Source organism: Lotus japonicus, chromosome 1, assembly GCF_012489685.1.
Source record: "Lotus japonicus ecotype B-129 chromosome 1, LjGifu_v1.2".
NCBI lineage: Eukaryota > Viridiplantae > Streptophyta > Magnoliopsida > Fabales > Fabaceae > Lotus > Lotus japonicus.
The window spans coordinates 125,363,303-125,378,369 of record NC_080041.1 but is presented as its reverse complement, the minus strand read 5'-3'; the positions used below and the strand labels follow the sequence as shown (position 1 = coordinate 125,378,369).

The window sequence follows — 15,067 nt, the reverse complement described above, 5'->3', positions numbered from 1 at the left end:
TGTAAGATACCATGTAGAAGTGAATTTGAAAACACGATCCTTATCGGTTTCTGTAGGTCCTTCAATTCGTCGCCTGCATCATCATGGTCAATGAGATGATTTTTTATGGAAAGGCCAGACACCACATATGAATTCATCATCATGACAAAAGGACATTTTACAATGTTGCATACCTCTCCTAACACATTATTTTTCATACGCGGCCGAAATTTAAACTTTTATCAACATGTTTATATTTAAGGCATCCCAGGCAACTATATATGATTTATGGCGTCAAACTTTTTTGCAATTGGCGAATAGCTGACGAACATGAAGATGAGATGAAATTCTCTCGCATAGTATGATGCTTTTCACAATTATCATCACTCCTCCTCAGCCATAAGAAGATGGCATGTTGTACACAACATTGATACTCAGAAATGACATTGTGCTGGGACCAAACCGTGACTATGACATTCATAACTCATTCCATATTAAATATGCAGTGTTGAATAATATACTAGGAACACTTTCTTCAAACTCTCTTTAATTTCCAACTCTTTCAATGAATGAGAGGCTTGAAATGAGAATGTTAGATAGAGTGTTAATAGCATTTTTCTCAGCAAAACATACTTAACTAGATGCTTAGTACTACCTCTGGTCCTATTTATAAGCATGAAATAGAAGAAAATTTTTGGTCATTTTTATAAGAAACAAATGAAAGTTTGAGCTATATTAATTATTTTTTTCCCATGATGCCTTTATTAATTTTAACTTGTTAAATGTGTCTCATTAATTATTCTCTCTCTTTCCCACTTTCCAACACTAATAACAAAGGGTAATTTTGGAAGTTTATTTTGATTCAAGACATATTTAATGCATTTTATCTGGTTTAACTACATTTCTTAAACTATGTGATTTTTTTTTTTTGTTTATAAATAGAACCGGAGGTAGTACTATATATCTTTCAAACCTCGGTGTTAAAAAGGGCAGTAGATCACTTTGATATACAAAACCAAACCTATCATTTTCATTAGCCATTAATATTGATGATTTCATTAGTAAAAATGTTGATATGTGTATTCGCCGGCTAATTAATGTGGCAGCTGATACTCCCTCCGTTCCTTATTATAAAGCTATTTTTGAGTGTTTTTCTTGTTCCTAAATATAAGTCCATTTACAATATCAATGGAGCATTAATTATTTTTTTCCAAAACTATCCTCATATTTAATATGAAAGAGACAATGAGATTTTGAAATAATAACTTGGAGAGAGAAATTTATAAGAAATTAAAATAAGGGAAATATAGGAAAGTGAATAAATTTTTTTACAAATTTATTGCTTGTAACTACTTTTCTTAATATAAGAGAATTAGGTAAAGTGAACTTATATATAGAAATAGAGAGAGTAATTGTTTAGACTTCTTTAGCTATGTTTCAGTATGTGTCCCTATGTGCTTTTGGTCTACACTGAACAATGTGTAATTATATTTGACTACTTTGAATTTACATTTTCCCTAACCCACTTTGACTTCAAACCCCACTTTCACTCAACAGACCTCAACACTTACTTCTCAATGGGTTGAAATAAAAGTATTCAAACATAAATCACATTACAAGCAACTCACATTAACTCAAACTCTGTTTTAATTTCTAAACTCATGTTCACTTAACCTCTTTGCAAACTTAAATCCACACTAATATTCATCCTAGGTGAACCTATAATAGCTAGCATACAAAATTGCCACACCTGATTTGTACACTCATTTCAGAAACAAGTTGAATATTGCTACGTAATGTACTTGTTGTCTTTTAAGAAGAAGAAAAAAACACAAAAATAGAAAAAAGTGTTGGTCTTTGTAAGTATAAAATATTGTTGAATATAATATATATTATTATGTGTCCATCCACTTGTGTACAACATGTCCATTTTTTATTTTATTTTTTGGTCGTGAATAAAGTTTCCTTATATTATTAATCAATTTCTTATAGTTGATTTTAATTGCTATTGAAATATATCAACAAAAAAAACGTATAGCTGGGGGTGGTATTACTTCATTCGATCATTTAGGTGGAGTGGAGGCTAGGAGGCAGGTTCAATTCCCACATAAGTGATCAATTTAAAACACTGCCCTCAAATCCTTCCCCCAAAGCCATGGGTGGGTTCAAGAGAGAGGGATAACGGCAGCTGGGAATGACACCTTCAGAGTTCAGACTACCGAGCTCCGGCGACAAGCCATCACCACTTCTTTCTTTATTTTTTTTAGCTTTTAGTTTACTTCTTATACTTTATATATTTTCCATTATTATTATTTCAAATTTTTTTTATAAACCAGATTATTGCATTCAAAAGGGACTAGAACAAAAAAAAAAAAAAAGAGAGGTCCCAAATGAATGATAACCTGACCCTTCTAGAAGATGAGAAAATGAAAATCCTCCACCGTTTTGCCTATAAAAGCTACTGACACCAAGCCAGACCAGTACTCCACATAAACCGAATAAAACACACAACACCTACAAATGATTAACGAGAAGCAACCAGCTACGAAGGCCCCCACCACTTTAGAACCAATTTAAATCCACGATCCACACCCAAATCACGAAATGCAGCATATTGGATTCATGCTTCACAAAAAATAGAAGCACGAAAACCTCCATTACTTGCTTTTAGTGGTTAATTGTTAGTAAATTAATTAGTTCCTTCACTAGGATTTGAACCATGACCCTTCACCCTGCAAATCCATTCATTTCTCTTAGCTCACTAAGTGAATTTGAATTTGGCTCAGTCATAAATTATGTAGATTTGAATTTGAATTTACCTTCTATACACAAAAAAAAAGTTTATAACAATTTTCTTACTTTCGCGTACCCCTTCGATTTTTTTCATAATTTTTAGTACATTTTTTTCCCAAGGATAATTTACTTTGTAATATCAATAAAACATCTGGATTCGAGAGGCGATTACGCATAGAGAAGGTGCTAGCACCCATAGACCCTGCTTAAAAAAAACAGTACCTCTAATTAATTGTGGTATTGGATGCCTGTGAACTCCGGTGTACTCAAACTCAGAAGCTCTTTGAGATGCAGAGAAGTCAGTGATTTCATTGCCTCAAGAACCCATATAGTCTTACGCAAGAGATTAGCACATTTGCTAATAAAAGTGTCTCAAGTTGTGGAGCAGAAGAGTCTACTTGAAGAAACCGAGACAGCTTGGAGCACTCCTTTCGTTCCAATTTTTTAAGATACATGGAAATGCTTGGAGCAGGTGTAATTAACTCGATATTGCTACAATCTTGTTAGTGAAGATCTTGAAGTTTGGGGAAGGGATAATGGAAAGGAGGTGATAGAATCACAACAACTTGTAAACCATAAAACTTCACGCCCAGGGTAGGAGTGAGACTCTTGCAAATTTTGAAGATTAAATAGTAGTACATTCCAGCACTCATAAATTTGAAGAGATGTTAGCATACTTGGGAGGCCATCCCTAGAGATCGTGGCTAGAAACGAGCAATCTCTTCTAGCGAGTTTTTGAAGACATTCATTTCCTTGCATTTTTTCATTAGATAAAAATAACTTGAATGCATGACAAACACGAAACTTTAATTCTTTCAATCTTTGGAAATAATGGAATTGAACAAGTGAGAGTTTCACATGCATTGATCTGTAAGTTTTCTAAGAAAGGAAGTTGGTCAGGTAACTTGCTGTTGGTCGGGTAACCTTCTAAATAACCATTTTTTATTTTCTGTGGTGAGTTCCTTGAGGGAGGGCAATTCTCGCAGCCATCAAGGCGTAGAAACACCTTGCTAGAGAATGAAGAGTTTCTTTCAATCATAGAAATAATGGAATTTGATCAGTGAGAGATTCACATGCATATATCTGTAATCTTTCTAAGGAAGGAAGTTGGTCGGGTAATCTCCTACTTGACAATTTTTTCTCATTTGGGCACGTTTTTGAATTTCATGACCTTTAAGGATCTGAATAAGTCATTTACATTTCCATAGAATTCTAAACCAGTAAACCTACCTAATTTACTTTTCTCATATTTTCTGTGGTGAGTTCCTTGAGGTAAGGCAGTTATCGCCGCCATCAAGGTGTAGAAACACCTTGCTAGAGAATGAAGATATTCTCTCAATTTTTGAAATAATGGAATTGGATCAGAGTTTCACATGCATTGATCTGTAATTTTTCTAAGGAAAGAGGTTGGTCGGGTAACTTGCCCAATTGGTAGGGCAACCTCCTACTTGACAATTTTTCTCATTTGGGCATGTTTGTGAATTTTATGACCTTTAAGAATCTGAATGAGTCATTTACATTTTCATAAAATTCTAGACTTACCTCCTTTACCTTTATCATATTTTCTGGGGTGAGTTCCTTGAGGGAGGATAGTTCTCACAGCCAGGTGTGAGAACACATTGCTAGAGAATGAAGAGTTTCTCTCAATTTTGGAAATAATGGAATTGGATCAGTGAGTGTTTCACATGCATTAATATGTAATTTTTCTAAGGAAGGAAGTTGGTAGGGTAAGTCGCCCGGTTGGTCTACTTGACAATTTTTTCTTATTTGGGCATGTTTATAAATTTCATTACCTTTAAGGATTTGAATGAGTCATTTACATTTTTATAGAATTCTGGACCCACCTCCTTTACATTTCTCATATTTTCTGTGGTGAGTTCCTATAGGAGGGCAACTCTCGTAGCTATCAAGGTGTACAAACACCTTACTAGAGAATGAAGAGCTTCCCATCTAATTTGAAAATTTTCGACCTCAAGAATTTTGGATTCAAAGTGTTTTCACATCATGATGTGACTCTAGCCCATTGAGTACACTAATTTGACTTTATACATTACTAGTTGTAGCCATCCACTTGAATTTAAGCTTGTGAAGACATTTCTTACTCCAAAACCTTGCATTTAAGGCTTCCCTTCGATTAGCTATATTCTACACGTTCAAAATTATAAGTGCTCCATGGAGTTTTAAAAGCTCTCTCAACTCACTAACTTTTGATTCCCTATCATTATTGCTAATAACAAAATTATTCAACATTTCACCAAATCCCGCAAGCATCCTTCTCACACCGATTCCATTGGTATCAAGATGACGCGATTCGACAAGGTTTGACATGTTAGCCAGTAACGTGGTGACTGGTGAGAAATTGACAACCTAATAGCAAGAACATAGCAAGAACATCTCTAAGTTGTACAAATTGCAAACAGAGTCCGGTAGACAACTAAGTTCAGTATAAGAGAGATTCAAATACCACAGATGATTTGAGTTTTCAATATAGTCTAGCAATGTGGCAATTAGGTAGTGAGACAGATAAAGTATACGTAGACATTCTAGCTTTCGTAATAAATGAGCAACCATATGAGTAATTAATTCAAAGTCATGCACCTTAGTAAATTTGGATGGTAGGAAGGCCCTAAGAGGTTATAATTCAAAGAAGATCTCAAAATGTGGGATCAAGGTGTCATGTATGCCTTGTAGATATGACAAATGACAAATATTTCTTGTAATTATATTTGGATGATTGTCTTATAACTTGTAATGGAATTCACCAGCAAAACACTTTGCTAGGTCATTGATAAGACTATGTATGTTATATGTCTCTTGAGCTGTTTGTTGAAATACTTATCCAGATAATAACTCTTGGAAGCATTGTTCTCCTACTTAACCAATCTCAAGCTCATATTATAGCAGTTTGTGATCGCCTCTTAATTTCCTCTAATAATTATTACTACACTGCTTTTGTTCAAAAACTTCATCGAGAGATGTTGGGTATTACTGCTCTAAGATCATTTAGAGATGGTTGACCAAGCAAGACGTTGTAGGTAGAAGGACAATCATCCACAAGAAAACAAACTTTTATTGTCTAACACACTTGTTCATTTCCAAGGGTCAATCTTGTCTCAATGTAGCCCTTTAGGGTGCTTTTATCTCCGGTAAATTCGACTAAATATGTTTCCGAAGAAATTAGATCATTGTTCAGGAACTCCGGGGCCTTAAAGCAATCATAAAACATGACATTCGTTGAGCATCACAAATCAACAAACACTCGCCGCACTTCTGCATTAGCAAAGGTGGTTGAGATGACAATTAGGTCATCGTGATCAAGTAAGATTCCTTCATAGTAATTGTCGCATGAATCCACGACGTTTCATTCATCCAACTATATAGCTTTGCATTCCCCTTTAGGCTACCAGAGATTTTCAGCATTTCCTTCAAATGCTTCTTATGGGAGTTACAGGAGTCTCCTTTTCTGGTGAAACCCCCTGCAGTTGAATTCACAAACGGTCGAACTGCTCCTTCAATCAAGTTGCCCTCTTCATTGTCTAACAAAGAGGAACTTTTGTCTCTCTCGAGACAAGAAGAACTATCTCGACTTGACTAGTTGACTTCCTTGGAGAATGATTTTCCTTGTCATCTCGTCTAGAAACTTGGTTTCAATGACTCTAAGGCCTCCTCTTTTATACTCTATTGTGTCAATTCCCTCTACTGTCATGGCATTTCTTCACGTACTTCTTCTACTTGCCTTCTCGATGGAAATCACAATATCTTTAATTATCAAGATATTTTTTTAGGTTTCTTTATTGGAGGAGGTCGAGTTATATGAACAAAAAACAGTGTTCATTACCTCTTTATATATTTTTAAGGGTGTAGTGTTCAAGAGAGTGTAATTCTCATAGCGTCTTCCGCAACTCTTCTTGTCATGACTTCCTCAATTAAATTGAGTTTCTTTCCTATTTTGTTTTTTCGCTTCATCATTCTCGTCCTTCTGTCCCACCGATCCAGGCAAACTATTTTCTATGTTTACGTAAGGAAAGTTAAGTGTTATGTTGGATCAGTCTCTCCAACATCAAGTCAGCTTATTGAAACCTTTCGGAATGTTGAGTGTCATAATCTCCATAAAAATGGACTCTGAATCTTAGCAAGCACGCCAACGATTTGACCTGATTCTTCATCAAACAATTTGTTTTATTTTAAATCTTGCTAAAGCCATAAATTTATTTTATTTTTGACATTCAACCACCTCATATATTAATCTGGAATAAAAGAAGGTACATCAGAAATTAAAAGTGAAATAACTTCCGACGGATAGTCCTCAATCCACACACGATGAAGATAACTAAAAGACCATTTTGCCAAGAAGTCCGCAACGACATTACCTTGCCTCCTAACATGAACAAGACTAAAAACAAGGAAATTCTCACTAATATGAAAGCCATCCTGCACAATAGATGAAAGGTATGACGGGCTATCCAACTTGGCCATCCAAGCCTTGTAAAGCAACAAACAACCAATTTCTACAATCACCATTCCAAAGCCAAGCTCACGAGCTAATCTCAGGGCCCATCTACAGCATAACGCTTCGGCCAGCAAAGGAGAGAGCTCCTCCTTGGACACCTTTGTAGCAGCAGCAAGAACCTCACCCCGACAATTCCGAATAACCATGCCAAAACCCGTTTCGTGCATGCTACGCATCGATGCATCAATATTGAGTTTTACTATACCCTCCGGAGGAGCAGACATTTCGTAGTTGCAGCGCTATCACGCGGTACTAGTGAAGGCATCCCCAGGAGCACCCCCGCATCATGTTCATCAACACCTGCACTTTTCGACGAAGGGGGAACATTTGCGTAAGCCTCCGCCAAAACCATATGAACCGGCATCAAGGGCCTTTGAGAAGACCACCTTGTTTCGACGGTTCCATAAAGCCCAAGCGATGGCGAAGATCGCAGCCACCGTCTCCTTGTCCATTTGTTATGTGAAGACCTCTCATATTTGGATCACCAGTTGTTGTTGATCTCACGTTCATTGTTGTTCAATCCTGGACAAGGGTAGTGCAAACCTCAATTCTTGAGCTAGCTTTTGTGGTTGAGTATCGGTCTCCCAATTTCTAATTAATAGTTAGATTTCTAAATATACCAATTAGAGATATATACTAAAATTGCTAATACCAATATATGAATAATTTAACTTGATTAATTATTTACTTAACAAGAAATGTGATTAATGATCCATTAATCTGAATAGTGGTTCATCTACAAATTCGTTTCTGGATTGTCTGGTTCTTCAGGTTAATTGAACAGGGACAAGTTCAGTTTAGACAGTGGCGTGATGGTTAATTGAAGAGTTTGGAGATGCTTTTGATTCTTTGACTCTGTCCTCATCAATCAAATCAAAACTACAAACAAATGTTGGGTGAGTAAGCCTCTGCATATTTCTTCTGACATGCAAAACCAAAACCTTCTCTGTCACGTTGATGATGATGGGTCTCCATCAGAAATCGGTTATGGCAATTACGAGTATTTATTCATTCATTCACCTTTAGACAGATCACTTCATCTCAATCAAATGATGTTGTTTTCATGCGATTGAATTTTTGTTGTTGATTTGATCGGTGTATATATATATATATATATAATATTTTTGTTGTGATTTGATTTGAAGGTGCTCACACTACAAGAGGAGATGCAAGATATATATATATATATATATATATATATATAATATTTTTGTTGTGATTTGATTTGAAGGTGCTCACACTACAAGAGGAGATGCAAGATCGTAGCACCCTGTTGCAATGAAATTTTCGACTGCAGACATTGTCATAATGAATCTAAGGTTGTTCTTTACCTGCCAATCTTTCCTCTTATTCTTTCCTTTTTTGTACTTGTGAATTGTGATTTCTACTCAATGTCATTTTCACTATTCCCTCTTCTTTGAAAGTAACTGCATAACCAATTTTTAGTTGGATTGAACATGATTTCATTTCAATGGTTTTGCAACAGAATTCGATTGAACTTGATCCTATTGACAGGCATGACATTCCCCACCATGATGTGAAGAGGGTATGTATCAATTATTAACTTCTGATCTTCTTAATGTTTTCGCTAATTTAAGTTCATTGTGTGATGTAGATATGTCTTTCTGCATTATCTTAATTTTATGGTATATAAGCATTTTTGTTCATTTTGGATCAATTCCACTGTTTGATTATATGCAATTGTCATGATTAAATCTAGGAAATGTTGTTTGTTAAGAAAAGTGGTAAAGATAAATTTAGAGTGCGCAGCTTGATTTTTCTTTCTCTTTATGATTTATTCGGTTTTGTGTCGGGTGTTACGTTGAATGGAAAAAGGAAGCACTGATGAGTATTGTTTCTGCCATTCAATGCAGGCTGTCTGTTCCTTGTGCAGTACAGAGCAAGAGTTATATAAATGTCATGCTTCCTAGATTAAAAAAATTGCAGTATAAGCATGCAATGTGTAACGCCTCAATTTCTCAACTGAGGAATCACATTGGAAACCTATCAAAGTCTAAGGACGAATTCGCAATCCTAAAATGCAAGAGAATTTTTTTCTTTTAAGAACTAAACACAACATCGCTAAAACGAATACACCTGCCACTTGTTTGATAAAACACTTCAACCATAGGTTTGAAAACATAACATAACCTTAATTAAATAACTCGTTCCCGACATACAGTAATAGTTATTTACAATATCATAAGAAGGGTTCAAAATAAGTACGCATATTTAGACAGTGGTGAAAACAAGGTTTTAATAACAGAGTTTTCAGATGGCGAAGAAGACTTATACATAGTCTACAAAAAGAAAGTTAAACTGCTTCTCCCATCGCTACTCTGACGCCTACAATCCTTGTCTTCAACTCGAACATAGCTAAATTTCGGCGGAAGGACCTCCTTCGCCTAATAGCGTTAAGCGCCCAAACAACAAGTAGCAAACAGAAAGGGTTAACTCCATGCAAATACTTCACATAAAAAGAGAAAAGCATGTTATTCAAATTTTAGGGCATAACATGGCATATGAGATAGCAACTTAATTCAAGACCGATGACAACACATATCCAACAACATGAAATCAAATCATATATAAATAGAATCAAATGTTAGTGCCCTATAATGCGACTATATGCTACTACCAAGATGGATCGATCAATAACGTCTCACAAGACGGGACGATCACGTGGGACAATCACCACCACACCGCCACTTAGCGCCTCAAAGGACGGGACAATCACGTGGGACAATCACCACCACATTGCCACTTTAGGACATCTCGAAAGATGGGACGATCCCGTGGGACAATATCCACCACATCGCCACTTTATAACGCCTCGAAAGACGGGACAATCATGTGGGACAATCACCACCACATTGCCACTTCAAGTGCAAGCCCTATATGCCAAAGTTAGTTAACAACATCTCATCAAGTTCAATGGTCACTTAATGAACAATTTCAAATCCAATAATCAAGTCAGAGTAACCACATGTTGTTCATATTTCCAACAAGCATAAGTCAATTCAATTATGCATACTAGCTCATCAAGTAGATCATTAAACAATGAACATTGGCCTAAGCCCAAGAAAAAAAACAAAGGCGTAAGCCTTAAGGTTTAACAATGGTCGAAGCCTCAGAAAACATTTAGCAGAAGTCTCAGAAACGATAGCTTAATCAAATATATATCACAGTAAAACATGTCAACTTCGCAATCCAACTAAACACCTTCATCTCAAACACATGCAGTGAAATTAAAGCAGACAAGACTCAAGGACACTTTTATACTGAGTTACCCTTACCTTCGTGTGTAGTGCATAGAAGTTGCGAATCTCGTGACCTTTCAAATCTCTGAAAAATTAATCGCTTTAAAAAAATGCTAAGCTTAAAGATCCTAGCTTCCGCTCCCAAACACAAGAACCTTCTCACACTCAAACCAAATACTCAAGAAATTTCACTAGAGATCAATTCACTCACAACTAGTAATTAAAGTTTTTCATTGCTTTGTGTTTTTTTCTTCTGCCCTCTCTTCAATACATGTTCCCCCTCCTTTTATAGTGAAACTCTTGCCCCTGAATGCTGGCACGTTCAACTCCTAGGCTGCATAGGGTTGCCAGCAGAATTCTCCTTGCTTACACGGGAAACTCTCCTTACTTACACGTTTTTTTTTTCAATCCCTGTCATTTTTCCTCATGTTTCAGACCGCCACCTCCTGCTTATAGACTTGTAGCTTGGCCAGCTGAATTCTCTTCAATTTACACGTACCTTTAATTTGATCCTCGTCATGCTTCAATCCATTTCGTTAAATCTTTCCTTATTTCGTTTCTGTTCCGATCCAGGCATGTTTAATCTCTTTGAACTAAATGTATGTATATATGTATAAATAGGTTAGGTATAGGTAGTGTAGGATTTAACTCAAAGAGTTTAAAAGAAAAATATTAGGAAGATGAATCAATATCCTAAAAATTATTAGGGACTCTATGATATAATTCAAAATCACTTTGAGCAAGTTTAAGTGATCAAGAAACAAGGTATTAACAAGTTATATATACACATATACGAATCACATAAACATTTTCTTCAATTCGTTACTTTCTTCTTTATCTTTTTTTTTTTTCCATTTAAGTCACTTTTCTTTGACAAAATGCTTCAATTAGTTATTCATTTTTTTTTCTTTTAACTAAATTTAAAATTTTCTTTTATTTCAATTCAAGTAAGAAAATAATAATACTTAATTATATAATAATTTTTACATAAACACAGAAGGCTCAATAAATACATCAACTCAAGCTTAATAGCGCTTATCGCTATTTAAATAATAAATAACTAGTTAATTAATCGCATAAATTATCTGGGTCTCAACCAGGGTTTAATCCCTTTTTTCTCCATTTGTATGTTTACTATGCAGGTTCAGCAAATGTGCATTCACTGTGGTGTTTGCATGGGGAGATACTTCTGCTCCAAATGCAACTTCTTTGATGATGATGTTAGCCTCATTCGGAGTATCATTTTATTCCTAAAATTGTGTCCTTCTCTCTAAGTTTTGCATAACAGAAGAGTTATATGTATATCCAGGTATCAAAAAATCAATACCATTGTGATGGATGTGGTATCTGCAGGTTCAAACTATTGCCATTCCTTTTATTCACTACTTTAACTGCTTCATTTTTGGCAACCGTATCTACACTTGATTAGTTTTATTCTGATGATATCATGTTTAATAATTACAGAACTGGAGGTGAAGAGAACTTTTTTCACTGTAACGGATGTGGTCAGCTTCTAATCGAACTTTGCTTCCTTTGAGCTACAAATTAACTCTTTTATCTGTGCTAATTGAGTGTTCAACTAAATGTCTTTTTAATTAAACTCCCTGTCATGATCTCTTCATGCCCCTAAGATGTTGTTACTCATTGTTATTGAAGGATTCTCACCAAAGTATTGAAAAAGCAATGCATCACAATTGCGCGGTTTGCTTTGAGGTAATATTGGTAGGGAAGGAGTCTCTTTTACATCACAATGTACATGTCATGTGATCATCTCTTTTCATCTGTGCATTTTCTTTTTGACACAACCAAAGACATTACTGTCTTGCCATGTGGTCACACCATACATTTGGGATGTGTGAGAGAGATGGAACAACATTTGCAGTTAGTTACACAACTGAAGGGTCTTGTACTTATATTGAGAAGTTGCTTCTCTATCTTGATTTAAACATTTGCACTGTGCAGGTATTCATGCCCGGTTTGCTCAAAGTCTTTTTGTGATATGTCACGCGTATGGAAGAAACTAGATGAGGAGGTAACTTTGTACTTATGATCTAGCCGCCCAAGTTATCATGATAGAACTGATTTAACTCATTTATCAGAAGAGCATTCTCCTTTATACAGTAGTTAAATCAATCTGATCACACATTTTCAGGTTGCATCAACACCTATGCCCGAAATGTATCGAAATAAGATGGTAAATACATGTTTGCTAATAGTTTTTTTGTATATAGCTGCAACAATGGTTGGATTCTATGACCCTCATTGAGTGTTTATTATGGCAAGGTTTGGATTCTTTGCAATGACTGCGGGACAACGCCTGAAGTAAGTTTTGATCTTGTGGCACACAAGTGCCTCAAATGCAAGTCCTACAACACAAGAAAGACACAAGGTGCTCCTGCTTCGCGCTCATCGAGGATTGGAGAGGTGGTGAGATAGATTGAATACTCTTACCATCAAGATGCTTATTTGAAACGATTGTTGAATACAGATTTTGTTGACTTAAAATGTGGGAATAATAGCAACCATGCACAATAACCTTCAGAACATGAATAAAAACTCGCTAAAAGACCATTTCTCTTGCTGTTTATTTTGCCTTGTTTACACACAACATTACGCACAACCCTAGCTTTTTACTCAAGCTTTTGAAGCGACATTAATTGTGACCATATAAAGACTTAAGGGCACGTTCATAACAGGAATTTGCAGAACAGGAAAATGATTTATTTCCTGGAAATATGAATTTATTTACATGTGTGGAAGTATCAAAACATGGTTCGAGGTGCACTAACTATGATTAACTATAGTTATGACACATAATTCATATCAATAACTGAAACAATTTGATAGGTTTCTGAGGAATAAACTTTTAGTGCTGCAAGAGGATTGAGCTTCTTCAATTTTAGAAAGCGATTGAGCATCTTCATAAAATTACTTTCAGTTGACCCTTTTCTTTATTGGATATTTGAAAATTTAAAAAAGAAAATTAAGTACACAAGTATCACTGTTTCAATTAAGGGAGTAAAAACTATAAGAGGGTTCATGGTTTTTAGCTTAGTTCTTAGATTAGCTAACGCATCTTCATGGATCTTGGTCCTAAATGACGGTCGATGAGTCTAAATTTGTTTTGTAAGACCTTCGTCTCGGCAATTACTGAATCATTACTGAAGTGCGTATTATTTATAGAAGGTCATTTATACATAATTAGGTTAGACTAGCTTAAATATGGTAGCCGGGAATTGTAGGATTGGAGGGGGAAAGAGGGAAAAAGATACGAGACATGTTTAATGCCTCATTAAGGTCATAACCTAGGGTTTGATGTATAAACACAGAATACAAAGGAGGTTAGACATGCTCACTTTCATATTTTAAAAGCTAGATTTGATTTGTTGCGATTCTTACTTATAAAAATAAGTGATTGAAAGCATCTTAATTCTAAAGTGTCCTGCTCTGAGTATAGGAGTGGTTTGCCAACATTTTGACATATGTGCTACCTTGCAAATTTTTGAGAATCTAAGTAGTGGATAATATAACTGAGCTCTCTTTTTAAGTCATGATGCCAGAATAGAAAATTTGCAAAACAGAAATGTGATTCCATCATCTTCCAATTGACTCTTTGGTTTAATCAAAGACAAATCTGTTCGACTTAAGTGTAGTAAATGTCAAACGTCTTCTAAAAAGTACATCTTCTAAGATTTGAATTTCACCAAAATGCAATTAACTGCATAATGTTTTTATAAAAGATTTGAATTTTTTCTTGCTTGCATTTGAAATCAGCTAGCACTTTATTGGTTTGAGCTCTGAACCAAGCCAAAATGTCTTGATTGGCGCTAACAGTGTCACTCTGACTCAGGTATAGGTCCCAAAGTCAAAAGCCTACTTCATCGATTGCAAGAATTTCTTACCCTACCTTATGGAAATCTACGATGCATTCATCAATTCACGTTACTGGCCATAATCAACATCAAGATAGAAAAATAATAATATTGTACACATAAAAAAGAACCACAGCTTTTATTTATTTTCTTCTCCTCCTATTTTATTTCCTTTCTCACCAGTGGCGCTCCATGCTATTTGGCCTATTCCTGTTCTTCAATTTCTTGAACCTAGATTATGGTCTTCCAGGAAATTCTCAATATAGTTACTTACATTTCATTTTCATACACACCTTATTGATTGATTCTCTATCATTTTTATCTTTTCTCTTCGAATCTCACTTGTAGTATTAACACTTTCGTTACACATTAGGTTATCTTTCGTTGTTCATCCGCACAAATGCAAATAAACGTTAGGACATAAAATTTAAGATAAATAGTGAATGAAATTTTCCTATGTCTCCAAAGTCTCACTAATGGCTCTTTGGATTAACGTTTAGATTTTCCAAAATCGATTCTCCTACCACATATAGAGAAGTGATTCTTCCTGTATGTCTAAATCTAGCATGTATGTACTGCTGAATCTTTGTTTGTTTATTTTTTCCATCACCATACGGTGCTAGTATTCAATGATATTGGGCCAGTGGCCTAAA

The 15,067-nt window shown here is 35.3% G+C and overlaps 1 protein-coding gene across 1 annotated transcript; it reads left to right on the top strand.

Annotated features, from left to right (window-relative positions):
- Positions 1–8,753: 8,753 nt before the first annotated feature.
- LOC130724162 (E3 ubiquitin-protein ligase RZFP34-like) lies at positions 8,754–12,978 on the top strand. Its single transcript, XM_057575338.1, has 7 exons — positions 8,754–8,828; positions 11,164–11,168; positions 11,685–11,762; positions 12,199–12,255; positions 12,505–12,574; positions 12,695–12,736; positions 12,826–12,978. The coding sequence occupies exons 1-7, from the start codon at positions 8,754–8,756 to the stop codon at positions 12,976–12,978; spliced, it is 480 nt and encodes a 159-aa protein (XP_057431321.1).
- The last annotated feature ends 2,089 nt before the right edge of the window (positions 12,979–15,067 follow it).

Coding starts and splice junctions, on each gene's coding strand:
- LOC130724162 (XM_057575338.1), top strand. CDS start 8,754: ATGGTTTTGCAACAGAATTCGATTGAACTTGATCCTATTGACAGGCAT. Junction 12,256..12,504: donor ATTGCGCGGTTTGCTTTGAG/GTAATATTGGTA, acceptor TGCACTGTGCAG/GTATTCATGCCCGGTTTGCT. Junction 12,737..12,825: donor AAATGTATCGAAATAAGATG/GTAAATACATGT, acceptor TATTATGGCAAG/GTTTGGATTCTTTGCAATGA.